The sequence below is a fragment of the Condylostylus longicornis genome, unplaced genomic scaffold (assembly GCF_029603195.1).
Source record: "Condylostylus longicornis isolate FDR11 unplaced genomic scaffold, ASM2960319v2 ptg000013l, whole genome shotgun sequence".
Lineage (NCBI taxonomy): Eukaryota > Metazoa > Arthropoda > Insecta > Diptera > Dolichopodidae > Condylostylus > Condylostylus longicornis.
In genome coordinates this window covers 8375930-8399884 of record NW_026577982.1, presented here as the reverse complement: position 1 = coordinate 8399884, position 23955 = coordinate 8375930, and the positions used below count along the sequence as shown (strand labels likewise).

Sequence of the window (23955 nt, the reverse complement as noted above, 5' to 3'; positions counted from 1 at the left end):
ATATTTTTTCCATCTATTTAAGACTAATAATGTTCTTTCAAAATAATTAAAATGCATTAATTTTTTTAAAACATAAATTTGTCTTTTTTTTAAAAAAAAAAAAAAAATTATTTTATAAAAAAGAGAGAGCAAACTAGAATGCAATGTAGGGATTTTACAAAATGTAATAATTATATTTATAGAATAATTATAAATTTTATAAATATCTTTTACATTTTATTTTTTGGTTTTAATTTACTAAGTTAATATATATTGCCATAATCCGATATATATTAAACTTATATAATCGTTCTAAATTCAATATATTATTAAACGAAAAAAAATTTCTAAATTCAATATTTCTATTTAAATGAAAAAAATATGACAATTGAATAAAGTAACTAAAAAAATTTCTTGCAAACATTGAACTCTACAATGCAATTATTATTCATATTCTGCGAGTCGCATCACTTCAATTTCAATCAAAATATTTTGGTTTTGAATATGGAATTTCAAAATTTCTAAATTTATTTTATTCTAAAAATCTCAAAATCTTTGAATAAGAATCCACGTTAAATGATACGATTAACAGAATGTTGATAAATGTCTTACAACATATTTCAAAGAACTTATGAGTTGATAAATTTATTATTTTAAAATTGAAAACTTTGAAATTGTTAAAAAGAAAAAAATAATTATGATTTTTTTTATGTCTGAGCTCATAAGCGGTTTGAATATAAAACTTTCAAAAATTTGATGTGTAATTTTGCTGTTCCTTGTGCTTTTAAAAATTTAAATATAATTATATGTAAATTTCAACACTAGATATTGCATGTTCAATGAATTTTAAATTAAATAATTTCATGTCTTGTTTGTTATCAATATTCAATTAGAATGTGTAATTTAAATTTATAAACTAAAATGTTAAATGATTTTGATAATATTATGTAAAAAATTTTTTTGACAAGCTTTATAAAGCTTAAAATGATAATAGTTATTATGACAATTATAATAGTTGATTATAAAATTGTGTCAAAGTAATTTTTAATAAAATGCCCGTATTTTTAAATTAAAATTTAAAAAGAGAAATAAAAAAAATTTTGTTCAAAAACTAACCGAAACGCAAAATTACTGTGTTACCTAGTTCAAATTATTTTACAGTTTTACGTCTACAATTTAACATAAAAAGTTCAGTAAAGGGATTAAAAAAAAGTTCTACATAAATATTGACTTATATTATTACATACTATGAGTTGTAGTTCTTAAAAATTATTAAAAAATTATAAATGAATTTTATTTGTTGGATAATTATAAAAACCATAAAAAATTTTATAAAAGATGCCGAAGAACAATAAATTTTTATTTGATTATACTGGAAAAAAATTAACGAAAAAAAGAATTTATATTAAAAAATTTATAAATATATTAATTCAATTTCTAATACTACTAGTACTTTTAATTTATATTAATTTTCATCAACAACTAAAACATTTTTGGTAAATTTTGAATTTTAATCTAATCTTTAATGAAATTTATAGAGTCATTAATAAAATAATTTAGGCTCATAAAAGAAACAGCATTTTTATTTCTTATGAGTACGAGATTTGGATGCCAAAAAAAAAACTCTTGTCGCTTATTTTAAAAAAAGAATTTGCTTGAAACTATTTCTACTAAATTTTTTATATACTGCTTCTACAACCATAAGTTATTCTAAGACTTCTCAGATAGTTTACTTGTTATTTTTTTTTGAATCGGTGATGCACTCGGTGATAAATTCAAATTTTTTGTTTCATTTCTAATAATTTTATGTATCCCTAAAGTTTGAGTTGCCAGCGGTGATGAGGTTAAAATTGTAGTATTCCCTGTACCAGTATTATCCTTAGTTTTCCAAAAGCATGAATCAGAAGAAAAAGCTGGACTGTTACTATTAGTATTTACTGCAATTGGTGCTGGCACCGGTGCAATAACACTTGTTGATTTATTTGTTTGAATAGCAGCCTGAAATGGTAAAGTAACTGAACCACGTTTCATTTGTTCGAATACAGACAGTTGTTGCTGAACATTAACATTATTACTATGTTGTACCAAATTTCTTTGATTTTGTATGGGAGAGGTTTGTACCGTTATATTTGCACCCGCAGCATTTCCAACTGTTTGGTTATGCTGTGATGGGATCATTGGTGGTGGAATATTTGGTGGTGGTATTGAAAAATTACAACTACTCATTGATGTATTACTTGGTCCAAAATGTGAAACAGTGTTAAAACGTTGAACTAAAGATGATCGTACTCCACTAACAGAACTACCAGAAAAATTAACTGCTGAAATGACCGGAACAGGTGAAGGCATTTTCGTACTATGAATGAGCATTGCATTTGATAAACGTTCCGATGAGTTTGCAATTGATGAAAGGACGTTAGTCTGATTCTGAACGTTAATTTGTACAGCTGATTGAGAATTAATAGGTATTTGCAGTGGTGACTGACCCGTTTGCAATTGTATTGGATGATGCAATTGTACTGCATGTTGTTGTTGTTGTGGCTGCGACTGGTTTTGTTGATTAGGTGTTGGCGGTGATGGAAATGATCCATTTAAAAGACGCGGCGGTATGGGTATCGGATTTTTAGAAAAATACATACAGCTTACTGCAGCATCAAAATGAAAATATGTGAAATCAGGTGGACTATCCGGTCTTATACAAATAGGCTGTTCTAAATGTGATGGAGGTGAGCCGGGGGGTGGAGGTGGTGGAGGAGCATTTTCTAATTCCGCATCAATACTAACATCAACATTGAGCAATTCCTAAAACAAAATTTTATAAGCTCAAATCTTAAATTTTTCTTCAGTAAATACAATGAATGCCTACCATTAAGTTAGTGTTTTCCTTATTTTCTGAAGCTAGTTTAGGTTTTCTTTTTTCTTTCCTCTCTTTTTTAACTTTCTTTTCTTTTTTAATTGTGGTACTTTTCTCATCTACTGGACCATTTCCAGGTTTGATGCCATCAGCAAACAGTACTCGCTTTTTCTCTTTTGGCTTCTCTTCACTAGTTTCGTTTTTTAAATTATAGAAGTTATTAAATATATATGTATATATATGTTAAATAAAATTAAAGCTTACGGTTTAATTAATATGCTTTTCATATTTCCATCTGAATCGCGATGTAATTTTAGCACTGCAGCCAACATTTGACGCCTATGCACTTCACGCTTCCAAGATGGAATTTTCTTTTTTTTTTGTTCGATTCCTTGTGTTAGTAATGATCCATCCTCTTTCTTAATATTTTCCATACATATTTCCCCTTTTATATCCGATAATTTCAAATTTTCTTTGGACTCTAATTTAGTTGAAATTGAAGATTCTACATCATTTGGTAAAACAGCTGATGGAACTATTTCCAAAACGTTTCCCTTTTGGACAACAACGGTTTTTACGGTATTTGCCGTTTGAGAGTCAATTTGATTGACTTGTAAATAATTTCGATTATCTTGATAATCTGAGTTAAAATAGTAATCACAGTTTTCATTATTTGGATATAACCCGTTGCCCGATTGAGGGCCGTTAAAATCAAATGAGTAATGGGGAGCAGATATTCCAGAAGATTGTGATTGAATGTAATCATAACTGGAATACTGACCGTAAGATTGATACAAAGTATCGTTTCCAACTCTGCTTCCTATAACAGTGTCTATCCGCCTTGGAGGATCATTATGAACAGTCATTGTCATACGACTAGGGGAAGTTGCATAACCATAAGTGTTTTCTGCATAATACTGATTACTATTATTGGCATGATCGGAAATCCAGTGTGGGTGATGCATCGCATCCGTGCGTCTAATTTTGTGTGTATGAGGTGATGATGACCGTGACCTGGTTCTTGATCTCGATAATGATCTTGAATGAAGTTTCGGACTTCTTGACGAATCATTGCCACTAGGCGGTGGTGATACAGAGGGGGAAGGCGGTCGAAACGGTATTGGGCTCCTGCTGAAATGTCTTCCTCTGGGACTGGCTGATCTTCTTCTGCTTATAGATCTTCTTGGAGAAAGTGAAGCTCTTCTTGGACTAAAAGAACGACGTATTGGGCTGACAGAAACTCGAATTCTTCCACGCCCACGAAAATTAACATTACTTTCCCTTGGAGTAATAGATCGCGAACGAGATCTTGAAAATGACCTGCTCCGATGAAAATCTGACTTGCGAATATGTTTATTTATAACTTTTTCATGAGTTCGCTGTTTAGATGTGCGACTTGGGGTTGGTGTTCTAGCTCTAAAACGTTTAGATGGAGTAATACATGGACTTCGACTTCGTCTTGGTGTTATTCGAGGTATACTAGGAGAACGTCTATGTTTATGTCGAGATGATTGCTTTTTAGTTGGTGAATCTTGACGACTGCGTCTGTTACTAGATGAACTGGAACTTTTGTGGTGTGGCGATGATTTACGACGCTCTTCTCTAGGACTCTTTGAACGTTCTCTCTTCGAGTCTTTGGAAGTGTGTTTTGATGGTGACTTACGGGAAGGACTATGTGCACTTCTTTTAGAGCTTGACTTATGGCTCCGATCAGACGATTTACTTCTCCTTCTTTTAGAATCATTATCAGATTTTGACGACTTGGACGATGAAGATTTTACAGAACTTTTGCTTGAATCATCTTTTGATTTAGGCGTATCTGTCTTAACAGGCGTCGGAGGTTTCTGTAACGCTGCACTATTTTTAGCCATTTCTGCACCAATAGAAAATATGGTCGGAACTGGAAGTGTAACAGGCAAAAACTTCTCCATATTTTGCATTGCATTATCGCTTGAATCAAATATACCAATGTTCAATTTAGACACAGTAGGTATAGAGTTTGATTTTGCTGTTGTTACTGAAGGCTTTTGAATTCTTATTTCTTTTGGTGATTCTTTTGAAGTAATGCTTGTTGTTAAGTCCTTTGGTAAGGTTTTTAGAGAAAAAGGAATATATTTTCTTATAATCAACTCAATTTCTCGTTCAAGAATATTTTTTAGACCTTTGAAAACTTCTTTGTCATCATCATCAACAGCACTCCAACTCTGTAAGGTATTCAACCTTTTCTCTAAAGCTCTTAAATTCTTGCGATCATCTGGCGAAAATTTCTTTAATGATTCGATATCTACCCCGAACATACTTCGCGGATTTTCAGAATCAGAATCGGAACTAGTGCTGGAAGTATCATCAGAGTCATCAGAATCGGAAGATGTTGAATCATCAGTATTTGATTCTGTGTTGCTTTTTGAATCTGGCGATAATTTAGTTGATATTTTTTCTGGCGCTAAGAGTATTACCGGTTCTTCAGATTTTGGTGATATAGCTAGATCAAATTGAGGCGACTTTAACTCTGAAAGTTTAAGACTATTAACTTCTGTTTGCAAGTCCCTGTTTATTAAAAGTGGTATATTTATTTCATCTAATGGAATAATGTTTTGAATTCGTTTGGGTTTAGGAATTTCAATTTTAATTGGTGATATTTTTGGTAACACATGGAAATCAACTTTCTCATCTGGACTTGTAACTTCAGTTTTAGTTTTAAAATCTTTTTTGTTATCGGCTTCATTATAAAAATTTAGTGCTGTCTTAGACACTTTCGCAACTTCCGATAATTGATGATCCAATACTTTTTCTTTATTTAAATCCTTATTGAACGACTTTGGAGATTTGGGTTCATTTCCACATGACAAATCTACACCAGCATTAGTTACACTCTGCAAAAATTGCTCATATATATCTTGCATTGCTATAACAAACTTTTGATTTGTGTTATGGTTTAGCTCTTTTTGAGGATTATTCAAAGCAGTACTCGAATTATTACTAATGGCAGTTGATAATGATTTTGTTGGTGGAGTGAGGGACTTACACATTTCTGAAATTGGAGTCTTTAAATCTTTTCTTTGGTCAAAACCTTTTCCATTTTGTTCCATTTCTTCAATTGAGTCCTCTATTGCATTTAAATTATTACTAAATCTTTCTTTGGCTTTGTTTTCTACTACGGAAAATAATTTAGGTGGTTGTGCAACTTCTTTTATGTTTAAGGTCATGGCTAATTCTGGTGGTGGACTTGGATTTACAAACAAGGGAGTACTGAATCCATCCTTGATTTCCTCTTCTTTTTTTTGTTTTTTATTTTTACTGTGATTTTTGTCAGCATCATTATTGCTGCTAACACTCGTATCACTGCTACTGCTGCTACTACTACTATTGCTACTGCTACTACTAGTACTCGTGCTGTCATCGTTATCACTGTCATCATCAGAAGAAGAGCAGCTTTCATCACTTTTCTTCTCTTGTTTTATTATTATTGGCTCTTCGGTAGATATCCTTTCCTTTTTAATTTTAACAAGTTTTGTATTGCCACCCAAATTTTTAAAAATTTCATTTTCAATAACATCTTGGTTTCTTTTTATAACTTCCAATTCATCGTCAATTTCAACCTTAATGTTTTTCAAAATCTCTTCATGTGTTTTGTCATTAACCAAAGTCGAACTTTCCGATTTGTTATTTTCATTCATTTGTGATGATGGCAAAAAATCTTCATCTTCTTCCCACATGTCCTGATAATCTTCGGTATCGGGGCTGCTATCAGATCCTACATCATCAGTTTCTTTGGTTGTTAACTTTTTTCTTTTTGTTTTTTTCGGTTTTCTTTTTCCTTCAATGGCTTGAATAGTTCCATCTTTCGTTAAAGGAAAACCATCTTCAGGCTCTTCATCAAAAACAAAAAGCTCGTCAGAAAATGATAGATAATTCGCATTAACATTTGCAGTTCGTTTTTGCATTTTGTCTTTCTCTTTAACAAGTTTAACTGACTTTTCCATTTTTGTTTCGGGTTTAACAATATCAGCTATTTTTACAACTGAAGATATGGAAGGCATTTCAGGGGTCGTTGACTCAGGTTCCGGTGTATTTGGACTCGATTCGTGGAAAATATCAAATTTTTTGCTGCTTTTTTCTTTTGTATCACTTTCTTTACTTTCCTTGCTTTCTTTTGTTCCTTTATTTTCTTTATTTTCTCTTTCTTTACATTCTTTTTCCTTATTTTCCTTTTCCTTACATTCTTTTTCCTTGCTTTCCTTTTCCTTTTCTTTACTTTCCTTTTTTTTAATCTTATCGTCTTTTTCTTTTAATAGACTTTTAGTAGACTGTTTGTTCTGATCAGCACCAATTTTATTATCGGTACTAGTTTTATTTTTTGATTTTTGATCATCTACCCCTTTACTACAATTTTCTTTGTTCGTTAAGACATTTTTTTCTTGTTTTAAGCTTTCTTTTGAACAAAGCTTTTCTTTTTCTATTTGCTTCACTTTTTTACCGATTTCCTTTTCAGAATTTTTATCACTATGACTTTTTGATTTTTTGGAACTGTCTGTTGTTTTAGAAATCTTTAATTTATCACTGCTGCTTCTTGAATATTGAGATCTATCATCATCTGCAGATTTTTCTGAAACGCGGGATCTATCATCACTGCGCGATTTTCTTTCCCTAATCATTTTCTTGTTAGGTTTTTCATTTTTTCGCTCATTACAAGATTTTTCATTTTCGTCTTTATCGGATTTTTTCCTGATGTAATCTTTTTCTTTTCTTTTTTCATCTTTATCCCGGTCTTTACTATCAGTACGGTGTTTTTTCTTCAATTCTTTTCTTTCTTTGACATCTTTTTTCTTTGATTTTGATTCTTTCGACTTATCTTTTTCGGTTGAATAATTTAAACTTTTTTTGTCTCGGACTTTTGAAGATCGGTTTTCATTGTCATCATTTTGATATTTTTTCTTATCTGCAACGATAGGGCTTTTTTCTTCTACTTTTGAATCACTTGACTTAGTTTTATCGAATGCCTTGGTTTTAGAAAGGTCCAGTTTTTGTATTGTAGTATAATTTGGATTTGGATGCCAAGATAATGATGGTTTGGTTTTCGTGTACCTATATAATAAAAAGCGTATTAGTTTACACAAATTCGAGTTGCAACAACTGCGACAACGTGAACAAATTGCAAAACTTATGCATTTTTTAACGTAATCTTTAAATTTATGTGTGTATTTAACAAATTTAATTGAATTCTTTTAAACAAAGTATGAAAATTGGAAATAAATAAAAATATAAGAAAATATTTGGGTATAGTTTTAAGAACAAGAGAAATATTCAAACTTTTTTTGTAATTTATTAAGAAATAATCTATAAAATGTGCAGCAAACAGTTCACGCTATTGCAATTAAATTTAAAAATACCATAAATTTTTGCTTACATTAGCTTAATTTTAAAATGTGGCTTAACTTCTTGATTTAAATCTCGAAGTTCCATTGAATTTCTTCTTACAAAACCACGACCCCTTCTATAGAATAGTTAGTTTTGCATTAATTTGAAAAATTATATTACATATTTAGTTTGATCTCACCCAGGAAAAAATGCACCACGATGTGCTCCTCTAAAACCTAAACGCGCTTTGACACTAACACCTCTGTTTACTCCCCTAAATAAAGGAAAACCACGTGGAGCCATAATCATCGGTCCAGAATGGGGAATAGCAAAATTTCCATCAAAAAATGCATTATTAGGCATATCTGGAACCGACATGTAACGATCATCTTCTTGATCCTGATATGTTTTTAAGATTTCCAAGGACGAAAGAGATTTACCTGTAATTTATCAAATATTCTTAAGATCTGATTTAAATATTCTTAAGATAGGATAAATTTGATTATAATTGAATGCACATTTTTACATACAGAAATTTTGTTATCTATTTTGTTTTAACTACATACATATTTGCATAACTTACATTTATACAATTTATATTTATTAATTTGAACAAAAATATTATAGAAATTTAGACTACATACATCAAAAATAATCAAAATTTATTCATGTTCTACCTATAAGTAGATTAAATGTTTAAAATTTATGAAGCTTCTTAAATATAATGCCTACAATATAAACTCTTATATTGAAAAGAATTAGAACGAATATATTAAGCTTTTTTAGAAGAAAGTAGTTACTGATCGTAGAATAGCAGGAAATAAATCCATCAACATCTTAATAAAAAACTGAATCAACAAGTTTCTGGTATACAATAGATTATTTTGATATGATATTATTTTGAAAATTTTATTAGATTTTCCATATAAAACAAATTATGTAAAATTGATTATTTTTCTATGTCATTTAATAAAACTAATATTATATTACAAAAGAAATATAATTCTCTACTATGTTTTTAAATTGACAAAACCCGATAGAATACGAAAAATCTCTCAAATTTCGCATCATGAATTTCCACCACACCTGCAAAATTTCACTACTGCTCCTTCAATCATCCATTTTTATTTCCACAATTTTAAAGGATCGTCATTATAGTTTTTAGCTTCATTTTCTCAGATTTTTTTTTATCAGTGATTTCAATAATCTGTATCCGAATTTGTGATTAATCTTCTTTGTTGAAAAATTATACTAAGGCATATTATAACCTTTTAGCACTAAATTGCTACAAATTTAATAATTTCCATAATTTCTTACAATTTACATTTAGTTTGGAGAAAAATCTTTAAACTTAACACTTACCATTTTCACTTTTAATTTGTTCATTACCGCCATCATTTTTTCCCTTATCGTCATTTCCCTTTAAAGGCTCATCCGAATTAAGCGTTGGTGTGCCTGGCGGCGTTACTTTTAATTCTCCCGGCTCCATACTATCTTCATGATCTTCATCAATATTTTTAATTTCGCTCATTGTTAGTTATTTAGTTTCGTGTTACAAAAAATTAATATTTTAACTAATAGTTTTTAATATCTTGTTTTTTTTTTATTTTTTTTTCTGATAGTTAGCTTTACTTCATCACTTTTTCGTCAAGTTATTGATTAACAACGTGATGCAATTAACTGAATTTTTTATAATAAACCCATGTGATAACAGTTTGTAAGTTCTTAGTATCTTGTTTGGTTATTCTTTAGTTGGGAAATATTTTAAAGTCAGTCTCACATCACTAAAAATTCTTTTAATATTTCCAAACATTTTCTTTGTAGTTTTACAGGAAAATAAATTAATAGATTTCCCTTTGACACTTTTGACACTATCTAAATGTCATATATTAGAAAAGCAGGGCTGTTTCATTTTTTTAGCCAAATTTTTATAAAAGATGTTAAATTTTTGGGATAAAATGACTTCACTACATATGGTAATATTTTCGATTAAATATATAAAGGAAAGTACGCTTTTAAATGATTGTATTAATATTTTTTGTAGTAATATCTTTAAAAAAAAACTGTTTTTCCTAATTTCCTAAAAATTTTGAACTTGTCATCAAAGAAGCTCTTGCTCTTCAGTAACTTCGCAAAACATGAAAAACTACACTGGATTCATTTTTACTATTTTCGCCTCAATTAAATTTTATTTTAATATTATGCAAATTAAATATATTGATGTAATGTCAAATAATATTATTTAAATACCAGCCTGGAAGCTATATTGTAATTAATGAGTTATGTAGCAGGCGTTTTTCGATTTCATTTGTGTAAATTTATAACAGACTTATAATCTGGGAGTGTTGTTTTTGTAGACGTTAATTTTGTTTCGCAGTCGTGATTGCATCTAATCAAGATATACTTCGACAATTGAACGGACGTAATTATTTTTTATTAGCTGTCAGTCAGACCTTAAAGTCAAACTAATAAAAGAAAACATTATACCTATTTTCATAAAACCAGAAATAAATTTAATTCGTAATAAAATATTAAAACTATAGACTATAGTAATGGGACAAACTGGAAGCCACGACAATACAACAAACAACGTTGTAGATGATCTACAAATTGAGCTGATAAAGCATGCTAAAATATTTTCAGAGATAGGAGCTTTAAGTTATGATGATTTTAAAAAATGTCTTGAAGAGTTGAACGAACTGTATATCATAGCATATCAGATAGGTTCAAAGAATATTTTAAAACTTTAAATTTTTGTTTTTAGATCAAGGAAATGCTTGGATACAAACGGAAAACAGTTAATATTTTTAATAAAAAAAGGTACTGACACATCAATGTTTTGGAAGGCAACAGTGCGAATTGCATGCATAAAAGTAGATCCATCTACAAGAAAAATTGAAAATTATAAGTTCTTAAATTTAAAACAATTTTTATGCGTATTTAAAACATTTCAATCCCACCTTGAATCGTTATTATCCAGCGAGGAAAATCAACGGGTAAATTCATAATAAGGAGACGTTTGATATTTTAAAGAAGGCTCATTTTAGGTGCGACAGCAAGAAAAAATCACAGCTTCAATCCTTCTAGATCATGTTAGCGGTATAACACAATCAGTACCCAAATCTCCAACAGATTCTGAAAATTCAGATGACAGTGATGATCATGCTTCAGAATGCTGCATTTGTTTAGAACGTAAAATTGAAGTTTTACTACCGTGCACACATGTTTTTTGTAGCCCATGCATAGAACAATGGAATATTAATAATAAAACATGTCCAGTTTGCAATGAAACTTTAGAAAACACAAATGAATCATGGGTAGAAAATAATTTATATTGAATTATTTTATAACATAAATCATTCTTATAATAGGTGATGCCAGATATTCCTGGTGTGGAAGAAATCAGTGATGAAATTTGTTCAGAACTCATGGATTTATCAAAAGAAAATAAATAAGCACACATCATCAACACATTCGAAATTCTACAATTTGGTAATTTTTACTGCCAAAATGTTACCATTCGTTTTTTCAAGCTTTGATTTGAATCAAAAACGATGACATTTTGTTATTAATCAAAATCGTTCACGGTATTCAACACATTCTTTTAAGAAGTCAGAAAGATATTCATAGTCATATTAAACATTTAGAAGATCAAAATGATATAAAAATACCTTTCCATAACTGGAAATGTTACGCAAATGCAGATCATTTGAGATAAACATTATATGATAATATAAAAATGACTTGTAACGCATTAGAATTTTTGTTTATTTTGTACATATTGGCTTAGAATTCAAACATTTTTATGTATGTATATAACTAAAATATACTATATTCTAAGAAATTACTACATTGTTCCATATACATAAATAAAATATGCAATTTCTTCAATTAACTTAAATTTTTATATTTCATTTTATGTAAGTTTACTCTATTCTAAGATTATAATTATATCTTAATTAGAATTTATATTAATTCGTTAAATATAAGCAAAGCTAAGTTATTAACATTCAAAGATTAAAGATTTCGGTATCCGAACCTAATGTTTAATTAGCTCTTCGTTTTATAGTTACTTTTGCTTTTGCCAGTTGAGACATATTTATTTTAACCTTATTATTATCATTTATTTTTTTTACCCAAACCTGCAATTATTAAATCATTAAAATTTAATAAATTCATCAAAAAACACTCACAATCTCATTTCCAATTGCTGATATAGTTGCTGCGAATCTGGGTAAATCTTTACCTTCCACATATACTGGTTGTCCCCGATGAAACCACCGACGTTCATAAAGTAATTTACCGTCTTCGATTCTGGTTTCTAAAGTTTGTTGTGGGATTTCTACCATCATTCCGGACTGATGATTATTAGCTCCGATTCCATTAGTAGTGAGAGCTAAAACTATAATTCCAGATTAAAAAATAGATATGAAAATTTGAATTCACCTCTGCTTATTTGTTTTAAGTCACTGTCAATCTCTTTTTCGTCCAACTGATAAACAAGTAATTGCCCTGTGGTTGGTTTCCGTCGTTTTTCAACTATTGGAACTGGCTCATTTCCACGTCTACGTAATTTTCTTGTTATAGTTGGTTTTGTTTCCATTGAATCACTCGTTAACTCTAAACTATGACGTTCAGATTCAATTATTCTTCTTTTATCTTCAAAATCAGTTAGTAAATTTTCTTTTAAATCTATTTTTTTCTCTTCATATTCCTTTGTAGCTGCTTTTTTTTCAATATAATAATCCCGATCAACACATTCTTTAAGATAATCTCTATAAATTTCGTTTAGACGTAGCCTCTCTTTATATTGATGTTCCAATTTTTTAACACGTTTAACATATTCTGGATGCGTACCATTTTGTAGCTCTTCTAATTGCTTTTTAAGACTAGCTAATTTATCCTGATACATTCTAAAATAGCAAATAAAACAGTTTGTTATAATACATATTTTTATGGAATTTTATTGAATTATTTTACTTACTGTTCTTTAATTTCCATTGGTTCATCGTAATTGCGGCTAGATCCAAACTCATTTTCACTGGCTTCTTCCGTATCTACAATATTGTTTTTCTGTCTTTAATATATGATAAACATATTTAACTTTATTATTAAACATATTACCTTCACTCGAACGGGTTTCACTCATTCGATCCTCATCACCATCATAATACTGCGGCGTAGGATAGCTCGAGTACGATATCTCAGAATTAGAATAATGCATCGCGACCATGAATACTTTTTTATTTGAACTATTATTTTCAGAAATATTTAAAAATATCTTTTAAATTACTGTTTTTCTTTTACAAACAAATCTTTAGTAGTCTTTCTTTATTAGGCTGACAAATGACAAACTATTAAGTAAAATATATTCAAGCATTTGTCATTTCCAAATTTTTGACATATTCGAAATAATTCTGTTCATGCCACTAGCTAAATCGATCTGACATTTCTAGTGATAACCTTAATCATAACGACCTTTTCTGGATAATTTTATTCTGGTAGTGTTCCTTTATTCCATTCATTCGAATATTGAATGGAATATTCGATGGAGTTATCTTAAAACGAACTATCCTTGAGGCTTATTTTTTTTCCGTAAAATAATTATCTGTTTAAAAACAGCCGTTTGTTGATTTTATTTGTACGAAAGTATTGCGAGCTTATATGGGAGTGTTATTCTTATAATTCTCTGAATGGTTATGGTATACAAACGAAGAGTCAGACATCGAAGTTTAGGATTTAAAGTTTAAATCAGAGTTATCTTTTATTGTTCTTTAATTTTTAAAGTGAAGTGAACCTAGTGTCAGTTGGGCGTGATTTGAATATGGAGGGATATTGAATGAAGGCTTTATTTAGTTATTATAATTAGAAAATCCTTCGTTGTTTATCAAGAAGTTTTATATGTAGTTAAATTGTTAAGGATTTAAATATAAATAAAGACAAAAAATGGACAAATATATTAAATCAAGTTCCTCTAATGAAAATATTCAACAGAAAAATGAAAATTTTATTTCAAATATATGTCAGTTCCAATTTAAACTGTTTAAAGAAGAAAATATTACATTTGAAGAGTTTTTAGAATTCACAAATGTAAAAGAATTGGTTGAAATAAGTTTAAGGTGGCGTATTTTCAGATAATTAATTTGGCTTTAATATACATAATAATTATTTTAATTTTGAAGGCGGAATCATCCGAAAAACATAGAAGGTCGCTTGAAAAAAGTAGGCGAATATGCAAAAAAAGTATATAAATCATGTCAATCTGACCCATTATACTTGTCTAAAACTACAACATTTTTAAATTTGCAATATAAACGAAAACCGTGGTTACGGCAAGATATAGACAATCATGAAGGAACTCGGGAAGTGAAAAAATTTTCAAATTTAGTTTCCGAAGATGCTACTTTTTCAAAAGAAATGAAAAGGAAAAAACCGGGACCAAAATCAAAGACAATAAAAAAGAATTTAATTAATAATAAAATTGAAGGCTCTAAAAGAGTTGAGAAACAAACTGAAACGAAATCAGTAACTTCAAAAACCATACCTGATGTCCAAGCTAAACCAGTTGGAAAGTTCGACCTCAATGAAGTAAATTCTGAGATGCAAGATGCAATTCTCACTTCAGAAGTTAAATCGGTTTTCAACAAAACCTCAAATAAACCTGGACCAAAATCGATAAAAGAGCAGAATAAAAATTTAATAGAATTTTCAGTTAACAACGAGCTCCAAGAAGAGTATAAAGAAAATATGAAAAAACCTCAAAATGAATCGAAGATTTTGAAAATTACAAATAGCGGTGGTAATCAAGAAACGAATATTAACTTTCATAAAACAGATCAACTAATAAAATATGGTGATTGCCTAGCTTTTGAAGGAAAAAATGATTTAGATACCGATGAAAGTGCCACAACCCAAATTTTTAATGTATTTCAAGAGAAAACTAAATTTGTGGAAAACATAAATGAAAAAATTGTTCCATTTAATAAGAATAAAATGTTAGGTCAACAGATACAGAGTTCTTTAAGTGGACTGAAAAGTAATGCATCAGACCTACCAATTTCAGAAAAAATTGAAATTGAAACATGTAAAGAAAAATATTTAAACGAGAGGAATAACAAATCAAATTTGCAAAAACCTGCCAAAAGTCCAATCATAGTAAAAAAATATCAAAAACTTTTCGAAAGATGCAATGCCCTAAATCTAACGGAAGAGTTTAAGCTAAAGGTGATTACAAGATATGAGACCGAGCTGAAAAAAAGAAGATTAAATGATGTTTTGCTTAATAAAAATTTATCAAGTAAGTTTTCGATGCATTTAAAAATTTCTACAAATATAATGTGTATCCTTTCTTACTCGTAGTAAACGATTCAGATAAAGATAAAATATTCAAAATGTCTTTAAAAGAATTCAAAACTAAAACCAATATTGCTGAATTAATTTGCAATACAAGAAGATCGAGAATAGGCGAAAAAATTGCCTTAATTGATTTGGAAAAATGCATCAAAGCAATTTATGAAACATTTATTAAGGAATCAATTTGGGTTGAAAATCTTAAATTGGATTCTCATATTTCAGAACACATGCCTTTATACAAAAATATGGAATATCGAAATATAAGAACTGGTGAAAAAATAATGAGTGACGAATCTGAAAATAAAATGCAATTAACAAGTATTAATGATGCTACAACAGAGATTTGTGTCGAGCAGAATAACGATAATATAGGGTTAACCAGAAACTTCAAAAACAGTGAAAATTTAACAAAGAAAATTTCAAATAAACAAACCGAAAAACTCGATAACCATAAAAATATTCAAGTTTCATGTTCAAAAGACCGAAATATAACTAATATAGATAAAGAAATAAATAATGAAATGGCAACATTATCACAGAATTCCATAGGTTCTACTAAAAATCAAAACCATACTAAAAAACTACAACATTCTGCTGAGGAGAATGAAAATATTAGCTCTGATATTTTGGAAATTTCTGTAAAAAAAGAACATAATACGCAATACTCTAATTATTCAGATGAAGTTTCAATTTTATCACAGGAAATGAATAAAAGTATTATTATCGAAGATGATGAAATGGAAGATATTAATGAAATATTGAAAGAAATGATGTCTTCATCACCGTTAGAAATGGTTTCTGTAAAAGCGTCCCTGACAGACGACAATGTTAATGAAAAAAATTCTTTAACATTGAACAAAAAATTTAGTTCTAAGAATGGTACGGAAATAGATACCCCTCCGAAAATATATATGAAATCTAACACGCTAGAACAAGAAACTCAAGATTTTTTTGATTTTGGATGCAAATCAGCACCATGTTTTTCAAATGAAATTTTGAAAATGAATACAGATTTGAAAATAGACTTAATAACTCAACCAAAATGTTTTCAAAATAACAATTCTAATGGAGTAAACCACCAATTACTATCAGCAGCCTTTCAACAAAGAGTGAGAAACAGAAGGCAATTTGCGAGAAAAATAATGCAAAATGCACTCAGTAATGTAGATGAGGATATTTTCAGTACACTCGCTGAAGGAAATCTTGTGATTTCGAGCAATTTAAATTCAAATTTTCCAATATTTCAAGATAAAATACATTTTGATAAGGAAGTCGTACAAAAACCGGAATATCAGTGTGCATTAAAAATAGAAGAGGTTTCAGAAAAATCTGACAAGAAAGAAAGTGAAGAAGTCGATTATAAAAAATACCTAAATTTAGATTTTCAGAATGATGAGCATCAAAATGATAAAAATGAAAGAACATCGTCATGTAGCACTCAGGAGTTATTATCAACGCTATTGAACAATTGTAATGAAAACACTGAAACGGTGTAAAATTAAAATAATTAACTACAATGTAGAATTAAAATAAAAATAACATTTATTTTTTATCTGTATTTATAATTTGCTGAATCACCGATTGTAGACCTATTGAACAATACTTTGTTCCAAAAATTTGACTATTCAAACAAAATTATTTTAATTGGGGGTATTATCCTTGTTTCATTTTTTAAATATAAAATAATTTGCTATTGAAAAGCATCATAACCATAATAGAATGTTTTTAAAATTTAAAAACAAATTTCAACACGCTTTCAATTTGCCATAACTTCTAACTAACAACAAATGGAAATTTAAAACAATTTTTAAATCACTCTGAATAGCTTGTTCTGGTGATTTTCTTCTTTCACGATTTCCCACATTGCTAATCGTACTATAGGACTCGTAATACAAACCACAATTGCTTCTTGTAAAATTTGTGGTATAAAATTAAAATAAATAAATCGCTACATAAAATCTAAATTAGAAACAGAAAGTTATGATTTATCATAACTATTAATTGTGATAATTTAAATTTACAGACAGTTTAAAAAATCAAATGAATGTACATCGGTACTTGCAGCTTACCACAACTTTAAATTTGTAGGAATACTACTTTACTGCACAATCAGTTGAATTGCTTGTTATCGCATTACTAATATTTTGTGTTATCATGGAAAATGAAATATTGCAGTGTATGTCAAACTGAAAACATTATTTTTATGTGATATGCAAGGTTATCAGTTACTGCTTGCGTATACAACTGTTGTGAGTTTGATGAAACTCGTTAGCCACATTGGACATTAAACTTTTTAAAATTATTAAATTTCAACGTTTACATTATTAAATTTTGACGTTAAGTCTAAAGGCCTTCAGATAATTTTAGTCGTAGATTAAATCTTAGATTTTGTCGTAAGTAATTTTTTACGTAAGCTACTGTTTTTCTTATACAAAAAAAATTACCTGGTTTTAAATAAATAGTAATTGCAAATATAATTTTTCCAATGAAGTTTAACGTGAAATTTCGTAAAGCATAACTTCAAAAATGCACTGAAAATGTAATCAAGCATTTTCTTTGACAGCACATTTAGATTTTAGTTGCTTCACAATACTAAATTTTGAAACTTGGCGTCTTGATTAAGATACACTCAGAATTAGTTATTGGCCCAAATCTTGCATTAAATAAATGTTTTTATTTTATATATGTACATGTAATATTTAATATTATGTAGTGCACAGAATATGGATTTATACAATCTAAGCTAAAAAATTAAAGCACAAATTATGTGCAGATTATATGCATAATTATTTCTTCAAAAATTGAAGAAATAATTTCATTTGACATTTGTACTTCATTTATTACATAGGTTTTAAAAACAATTATAGCTAATTTCATGATCTTTTAGCTTTATAACTTTAAAAAGGCATTAATAGATGGATTGTCAAAATGGTATGACATTTTTAGTTGACTCAGCTGATAATATTATTGACAAATAAATTCCTAATAAGTGCACTGGTAAAATATTGACAGTTTATAGAAAATTGTAGAAGGAGAATTTATTTCAATTAATTGTATTAGGCGAAACACATCATTTTTATATTTTTAAATATTTATGTTTTAAGGTCTGTGAAAAGTAGCAAGAATTGTTACTTAAAATGGATTTTGGAACTCTTCTCCATGTAGCTAAGAAAAATAGCGAAAATGTGCAAAGTAGTAGTGTAAGTATAAATTTTTTTTGATTTCTATAATTTATGAAAAGTTTTTAATATTTACAAATGTAATTGAAGTTGTAATTGAAGATGGAATCATTAATATTTATAAATCAAGCTTTATTCAATTCGAATATGACAAATAAACCTCTGTTTTTTAGAACAAATTTTATAGCACAAAATTTGCTCCGCCGAAAAAAGAGTCAAAAGTTGAAAAAAAACTTTCAGACAACATAAAAAAGTTTCTGGAGAAAAAAGAAAAAGAAGAACGTGAGAAGGCAAAAGCAGATAAGGAAAAATTAAATAATTTATTGGCAATGAGAGACGAGAAATCCAAGAACAAAATTAGGAAGATGTTAAAAGTTACAAAGTCTGCTAATAGATCTGTTTTGGATGATGTAGATCCAAGTGCTTCAACTGTAATTGAAGATGGACTTATTCAACCAGATGAGGACGACTATGGTTACGTTTCTAATACCGCAGCTGAGCTTTTTAAAAAATATGTTGACAAAGTAGGTCAGTTACCTGAAGAAAAAAAATTTTCTGCGAGTAGACCAGCTACCATTAAAGATCTATCTAGTACTAAAGACAGGGTTAAAGCAGCAATTATCAAAGAGCAAGAGGAGAAATCCGGAAAATCTAAAACCAGTACAAGTGCCAGCAGCAGTACTAATAGTGGTAGTAGTAGTAATTTTAGTAGCAACAAACCTCAATCTGTAACAGTACAGAATGGTGATGTCAGAAAATCGCGAAAAGATATATACGATCCTAGCGCTGAAAGAGAGGCTGAAGAGCAAAGGAAGAAAGATGAATTGGCAAAAAAAGCTAAATTAAAGAATAATCGCCCCGCCCCGCCACCTTTAGACTTTCAAGAATTACTAAAATTAGCTGAAAAAAAACAGTTTGAACCCGTGGAATTAAAAGTAGATGAGGCGAAAAAGGAACCGGAAAGACTTTTAACAAAAAAAGAAAGGCAAGAATTCGAAGAACGTAAGAAGTATTTGGAAGAAAAAGAACGAAGAAAAAAATTAGCTGAACAAAGTGGAACTGATTCTGCTCAGCGGCCCAAAATGCAACCAAACGGTAAGATTCCAAAAATTAATAGTGAAACAAGTAATTCTATTCCAAAACTCAACAAGTCAAGCATTCAAGATAAAAAACCACAAAAAGACCCTTTGCCAAAATCTAATACAAGTATAACTACTAAACCAAAATCTTTAAATAACGGACAGTTTAATGGACAACGTGATTTAAAGGAATCACAAATAAAGTCATCGAAAGATATAAAATCTTCATCAAGCACTAGTAGATCAAGTGAATTAAATAGCAACGCGTCAAGAAATAATAGTTCAACGTCTTCATCGTCTTCCAAAACTGGGATTAAACCCAGTACAACTAATACAGCGTATAAGTCTAGTGGTAACTCTTTATCAAATAACGTAAAATCAAGTAACAATAATATGGGAAAAGAATTACTTCCTAAAGACAAGAAGTTACCATCAACAAAAGATACCAAAACTAGAGAATTTCCTCCAAAAGATATACAAAAAACAAGAGAATTTCCTCCAAAAGATGTTCAAAAGACAAGGCAATTTCCTCCACCCGATGTGAGAAGATCCAAACCCGAGAAGAAACCATTGAAAAGTGAAGTGTTTATTTATATTTCTTCTTTTTGATTTTTTTTAAAAAATTTATTTTTTGATTTAGGAAGAATATTAGATGATGATGATGAAGAATATGATTCTGAAATGGATGATTTCATTGACGACGGCCCTGAAGAAACATATGGCGGTGGTTATTCGAAATATATTAAAGAAATATTTGGTTACGATAAATCACGGTATCGAGATGAAGAATTTGATGATAATGAAATGGAATCTAGTTTTGCACAACAAATGCGTGAAGAAACAATCAGTAGGAAAATAGGTAATTATTAACTTTTTTTGTCTGTTATACAATTGAGCTATTTACTTTAATATTAAAATTTATTTAAATAAAATTTAAATGTATTTTAATTAAATATCATTTGAAAAATTAAATTTTAACAAAAATTAATATTTGTTTTAGGTTTAATGGAAGATTTAGAAGATATGAAGAAAGAAGCGGAAGAGAAAAAGCGTAAATTTGATAAAATGAAGAAAATGAGACATAAATGAAAGTTATTGAATTTGAAAATTTTGGCTGTTTATATTGAATTATTAATTGTAATATTATTCATTTTAATATTAATTTTATTTAATTTTTTTGCAAATATGCCCCATACCATTTTCACAAAAAAATGGCAGTACCTTCAGATAGATTTATGTTATGCATTTAATAAATATGGTCTAAAATCTAAATTTAAATAATAGTGGCATTATTCACAAAAATTTTATTTTATTTTAAAATAACTGAAAAACATTTGAACTAAAATTAAAAGAAACTAAAATAACAAATAGTTATTTTACACATTCCCAATTATAATTAAAATAATGTCACAAATTGAAGATAAAATTAAATATAATCATGAAATGATAGCATTCATGGGGCAATAAAATGCAGTAAATTATTAAAAATTTAATTTTTTTTTTCTATTTTAAAATTTTTTTGTTTAAAATTTTTTTACGATTATGATTTCCTTAGTATAAATTTTTTTCTTTTTTATTTTATTTTATACTAAATTAATATACATACTTGAGGAATTGTAAAAAGATGTTTGAACAAAATTATTGAAACAGTCATGATAGTTATTTATCTTATATGAATTTAAAATTAATGTATAAGAACACATGTAGACATGCACATATTTATACATAATATTTACATATATATGTATGCTAATCACAAATATAATAATATTTATATATACATATATATTTGTATGTTAATACCCAATAAAGTAATTATAGTTGTCTATAAAAAATTGTAAAGATTATGCTACAAAAGATTATCGATTTGCTATGAAATTATGTACATTTGTATTAAAATATACGTAAAATATAAAAGGAAAAAGCAAATATTTATTTGTTTCTAACCATCTGATATTACAACGGTCTGATACCTACTTCATTAGCAAAATGAAGATACTTATTTACATAATCTTAAATAATTTGGCTACAACAATTAAAAGTTTAACATACATTTTCAAATATACATATATATTTTGGTGATGTAGAACATTTATCGCTTCCAAAATAGATATTTAAAATTTTTGTCAGAACAATATCCTGGTTTGTTTACTAGAACAGAGTATAATAATCCTACATTTGAAGTTCAATACTAACGTTCATGACGACCTTTTTCCTTTATCATTATTTAATATGGGGAGGATTTTCTTTTGTCATAATATTTTTCTTTTTTACTTGCACTATTTTAAATCTTATATAGATGCAGTTTTTTTGATATACAAATGTTTGGGTTTTTATAATATGTTTTATATTTTTCCTAGTGTGTTCTACAAAATATTGCTTAAGACCAATGTATTCAATTCTAATTATATTATGAAAAATTTTGCAAAAAATACCATATAATTTTAAAATAAAATAAATATTGAAAATTTTATTCACCAGATTCCAAATTGCCTCATAATTTATATTAAATTAAATTATGATAACAACAACAAAAAACAAAATACAAAATTTAAAGCAAAATTATATTTAAAATATTACTGTAGCCTCTACCTATTAAATTCAATGAATTCAAGAAACTGGTTCATGGTTATCTACATTATCATGCATCAGCCCTATGCACCTCCGAGGAGCGAAGTAGGGTAAAAAAAAAAATATTTAAAATATAATAAATTTATTCTGATTAATGAATTTTCGGACTATGAAACGGAATATAGGGCAGGGTGTCTGTCTACCAAAACGCAGACCTAGAATCTATAATTTAAATTAAGTAAAATTTAAATTAATTAATAAATCAAATTAATTAAACAAATGTCCTAATTCTAATGATTTTATAGCTTATTTTTTATATTTAAGAAAAAATAACAATACAAAATTGTAAAATTAAAATTTTTTCTTTATTATTTTTGCATAGAACTTTACATTGTTTTTTTTTTTTTTTACAACATCAGTTAAATTAAATCCAGTAAATTATTTGAATAACTACAAATATTTTATTTAATTGTAATTTTTTATATTTTTTTTGTCATTGTTTTTTTTAAAAAATACTAAAACTTGTTAAGTTTCTGATCGCATAATATTATGTACTTTAAAATTAATATATTTATTTGTTTTTGTTTTTAATATCTATAATTTTAGATTTAATTTTTACACAAATTTTTTATAGACCATCATACCGATAATATGAATAAAGAAAAACAAAATTTTATTGATATTTTTTTTTGTATTTAATAATTTAAAGTTTTTTAACAATTTGTATAAAATGTATAATTTCTTGAAATTATTGTAAATGTTGAGTATATAAAATAAATATTTTTCATAATTAAAATTAAAATAAAATTCTATAAATTGTGTTCTGGCAGGTATTCAGCCCCAATTAATTTTTTTATAATTCTATATGCTTAAATGTGTTGAATTCATCAAGTTGTCCATTAGCAGTTTTTATCATCACTTAGATAAGAATTTCAGAACAGTAATTGAAATGAAAATAATTTTTTTCTTCTTGTTTTTACGTATAAATTGCAAAATTACATTTATTAAAAATAAACACTGAATTGTTATAAAAAAAAAAAACATTTCGTTTGTCTTGTGAAAAATGCAAGATAAATTTTTTTTTAATTAATTTTACATTTTTAGATATGTTTTCAAAATAAATTTTGTGGGAAAAAACAAATAATTTATTTTCGATACTATTAAATTTTTACAATACGAAAAAACAAAAACAAATTCGGAAAATAATACAGAAATAAAATTAAATAAAATAAAAAATTGTAAATCCTTTTGTATTTCTATTTCCCTAAAAAATTATTTTATTAAAATAGGAAAGTAAAAATAAATTTTATTATTATCCTTTTTATTAAAAATAATTAGTTTTGTCTAAAGAAACAACAAAATTTTACTTGAATATTAACTTTGTAATCTTGGTCTTGAAAATTGAGTTGTTAAAAATGTGGTTAGTTTTGTTTTGCTTTGTATCCTTTGGTGTGATATTAATTTCAAAATTTTTTCTTTATTTATAATAACAATTATTATCCTTTCAATTAAATTAACAAAAATAATAAATTAAAAATTTATTTCTAAAAAAAAAATATTTATATAATTTTATAAGTATATT

At 27.8% G+C, this 23955-nt stretch overlaps 6 protein-coding genes across 7 annotated transcripts; 3 read left to right on the top strand and 3 right to left on the bottom strand.

Annotated features, from left to right (window-relative positions):
* Positions 1-1285: 1285 nt before the first annotated feature.
* LOC129605263 (protein split ends-like) lies at positions 1286-7517 on the bottom strand. Its single transcript, XM_055514906.1, has 3 exons — positions 3098-7517; positions 2846-3023; positions 1286-2781 (listed from the first exon to the last, which is right to left on the bottom strand). Exons 1-3 carry the CDS (start codon positions 7486-7488, stop codon positions 1690-1692), a joined length of 5661 nt encoding a protein of 1886 aa, XP_055370881.1. The 5' UTR covers positions 7489-7517; the 3' UTR covers positions 1286-1689.
* Positions 7489-10040, bottom strand: LOC129605697 (uncharacterized; the record flags this gene model as incomplete). The annotated part of the gene is made up of 4 exons (XM_055515615.1): positions 9554-10040; positions 8391-8631; positions 8241-8327; positions 7489-7918 (listed from the first exon to the last, which is right to left on the bottom strand). Coding segments are annotated over exons 1-4 (927 nt in total), but the record flags the coding sequence as incomplete, so codon positions are not given.
* A 618-nt stretch (positions 10041-10658) lies between these two features.
* LOC129605399 (RING finger protein 141-like) lies at positions 10659-12092 on the top strand. The gene is made up of 4 exons (XM_055515145.1): positions 10659-10892; positions 10956-11187; positions 11239-11508; positions 11563-12092. Exons 1-4 carry the CDS (start codon positions 10744-10746, stop codon positions 11644-11646), a joined length of 735 nt encoding a protein of 244 aa, XP_055371120.1. The 5' UTR covers positions 10659-10743; the 3' UTR covers positions 11647-12092.
* Positions 12093-12105: 13 nt separating this feature from the next.
* On the bottom strand, positions 12106-13540 carry LOC129605398 (sin3 histone deacetylase corepressor complex component SDS3). Of its 2 annotated transcripts, none has more exons than XM_055515143.1 (5): positions 13316-13540; positions 13176-13248; positions 12638-13104; positions 12385-12593; positions 12106-12333 (listed from the first exon to the last, which is right to left on the bottom strand). In XM_055515143.1, exons 1-5 carry the CDS (start codon positions 13422-13424, stop codon positions 12238-12240), a joined length of 954 nt encoding a protein of 317 aa, XP_055371118.1. In that variant the 5' UTR covers positions 13425-13540; the 3' UTR covers positions 12106-12237. The 2 variants fall into 2 exon arrangements, with proteins under 2 accessions (XP_055371118.1, XP_055371119.1); XM_055515144.1 differs by having other exon boundaries at positions 12108-12333; positions 12385-12587.
* Positions 13541-14103: 563 nt separating this feature from the next.
* LOC129605433 (uncharacterized) lies at positions 14104-17102 on the top strand. Its single transcript, XM_055515206.1, has 3 exons — positions 14104-14310; positions 14374-15488; positions 15551-17102. The coding sequence occupies exons 1-3, from the start codon at positions 14138-14140 to the stop codon at positions 17038-17040; spliced, it is 2778 nt and encodes a 925-aa protein (XP_055371181.1). The 5' UTR covers positions 14104-14137; the 3' UTR covers positions 17041-17102.
* A 1445-nt stretch (positions 17103-18547) lies between these two features.
* LOC129605376 (protein SPT2 homolog) lies at positions 18548-21566 on the top strand. The gene is made up of 4 exons (XM_055515092.1): positions 18548-18744; positions 18897-20379; positions 20443-20661; positions 20803-21566. Exons 1-4 carry the CDS (start codon positions 18682-18684, stop codon positions 20889-20891), a joined length of 1854 nt encoding a protein of 617 aa, XP_055371067.1. The 5' UTR covers positions 18548-18681; the 3' UTR covers positions 20892-21566.
* Positions 21567-23955: the final 2389 nt, after the last annotated feature.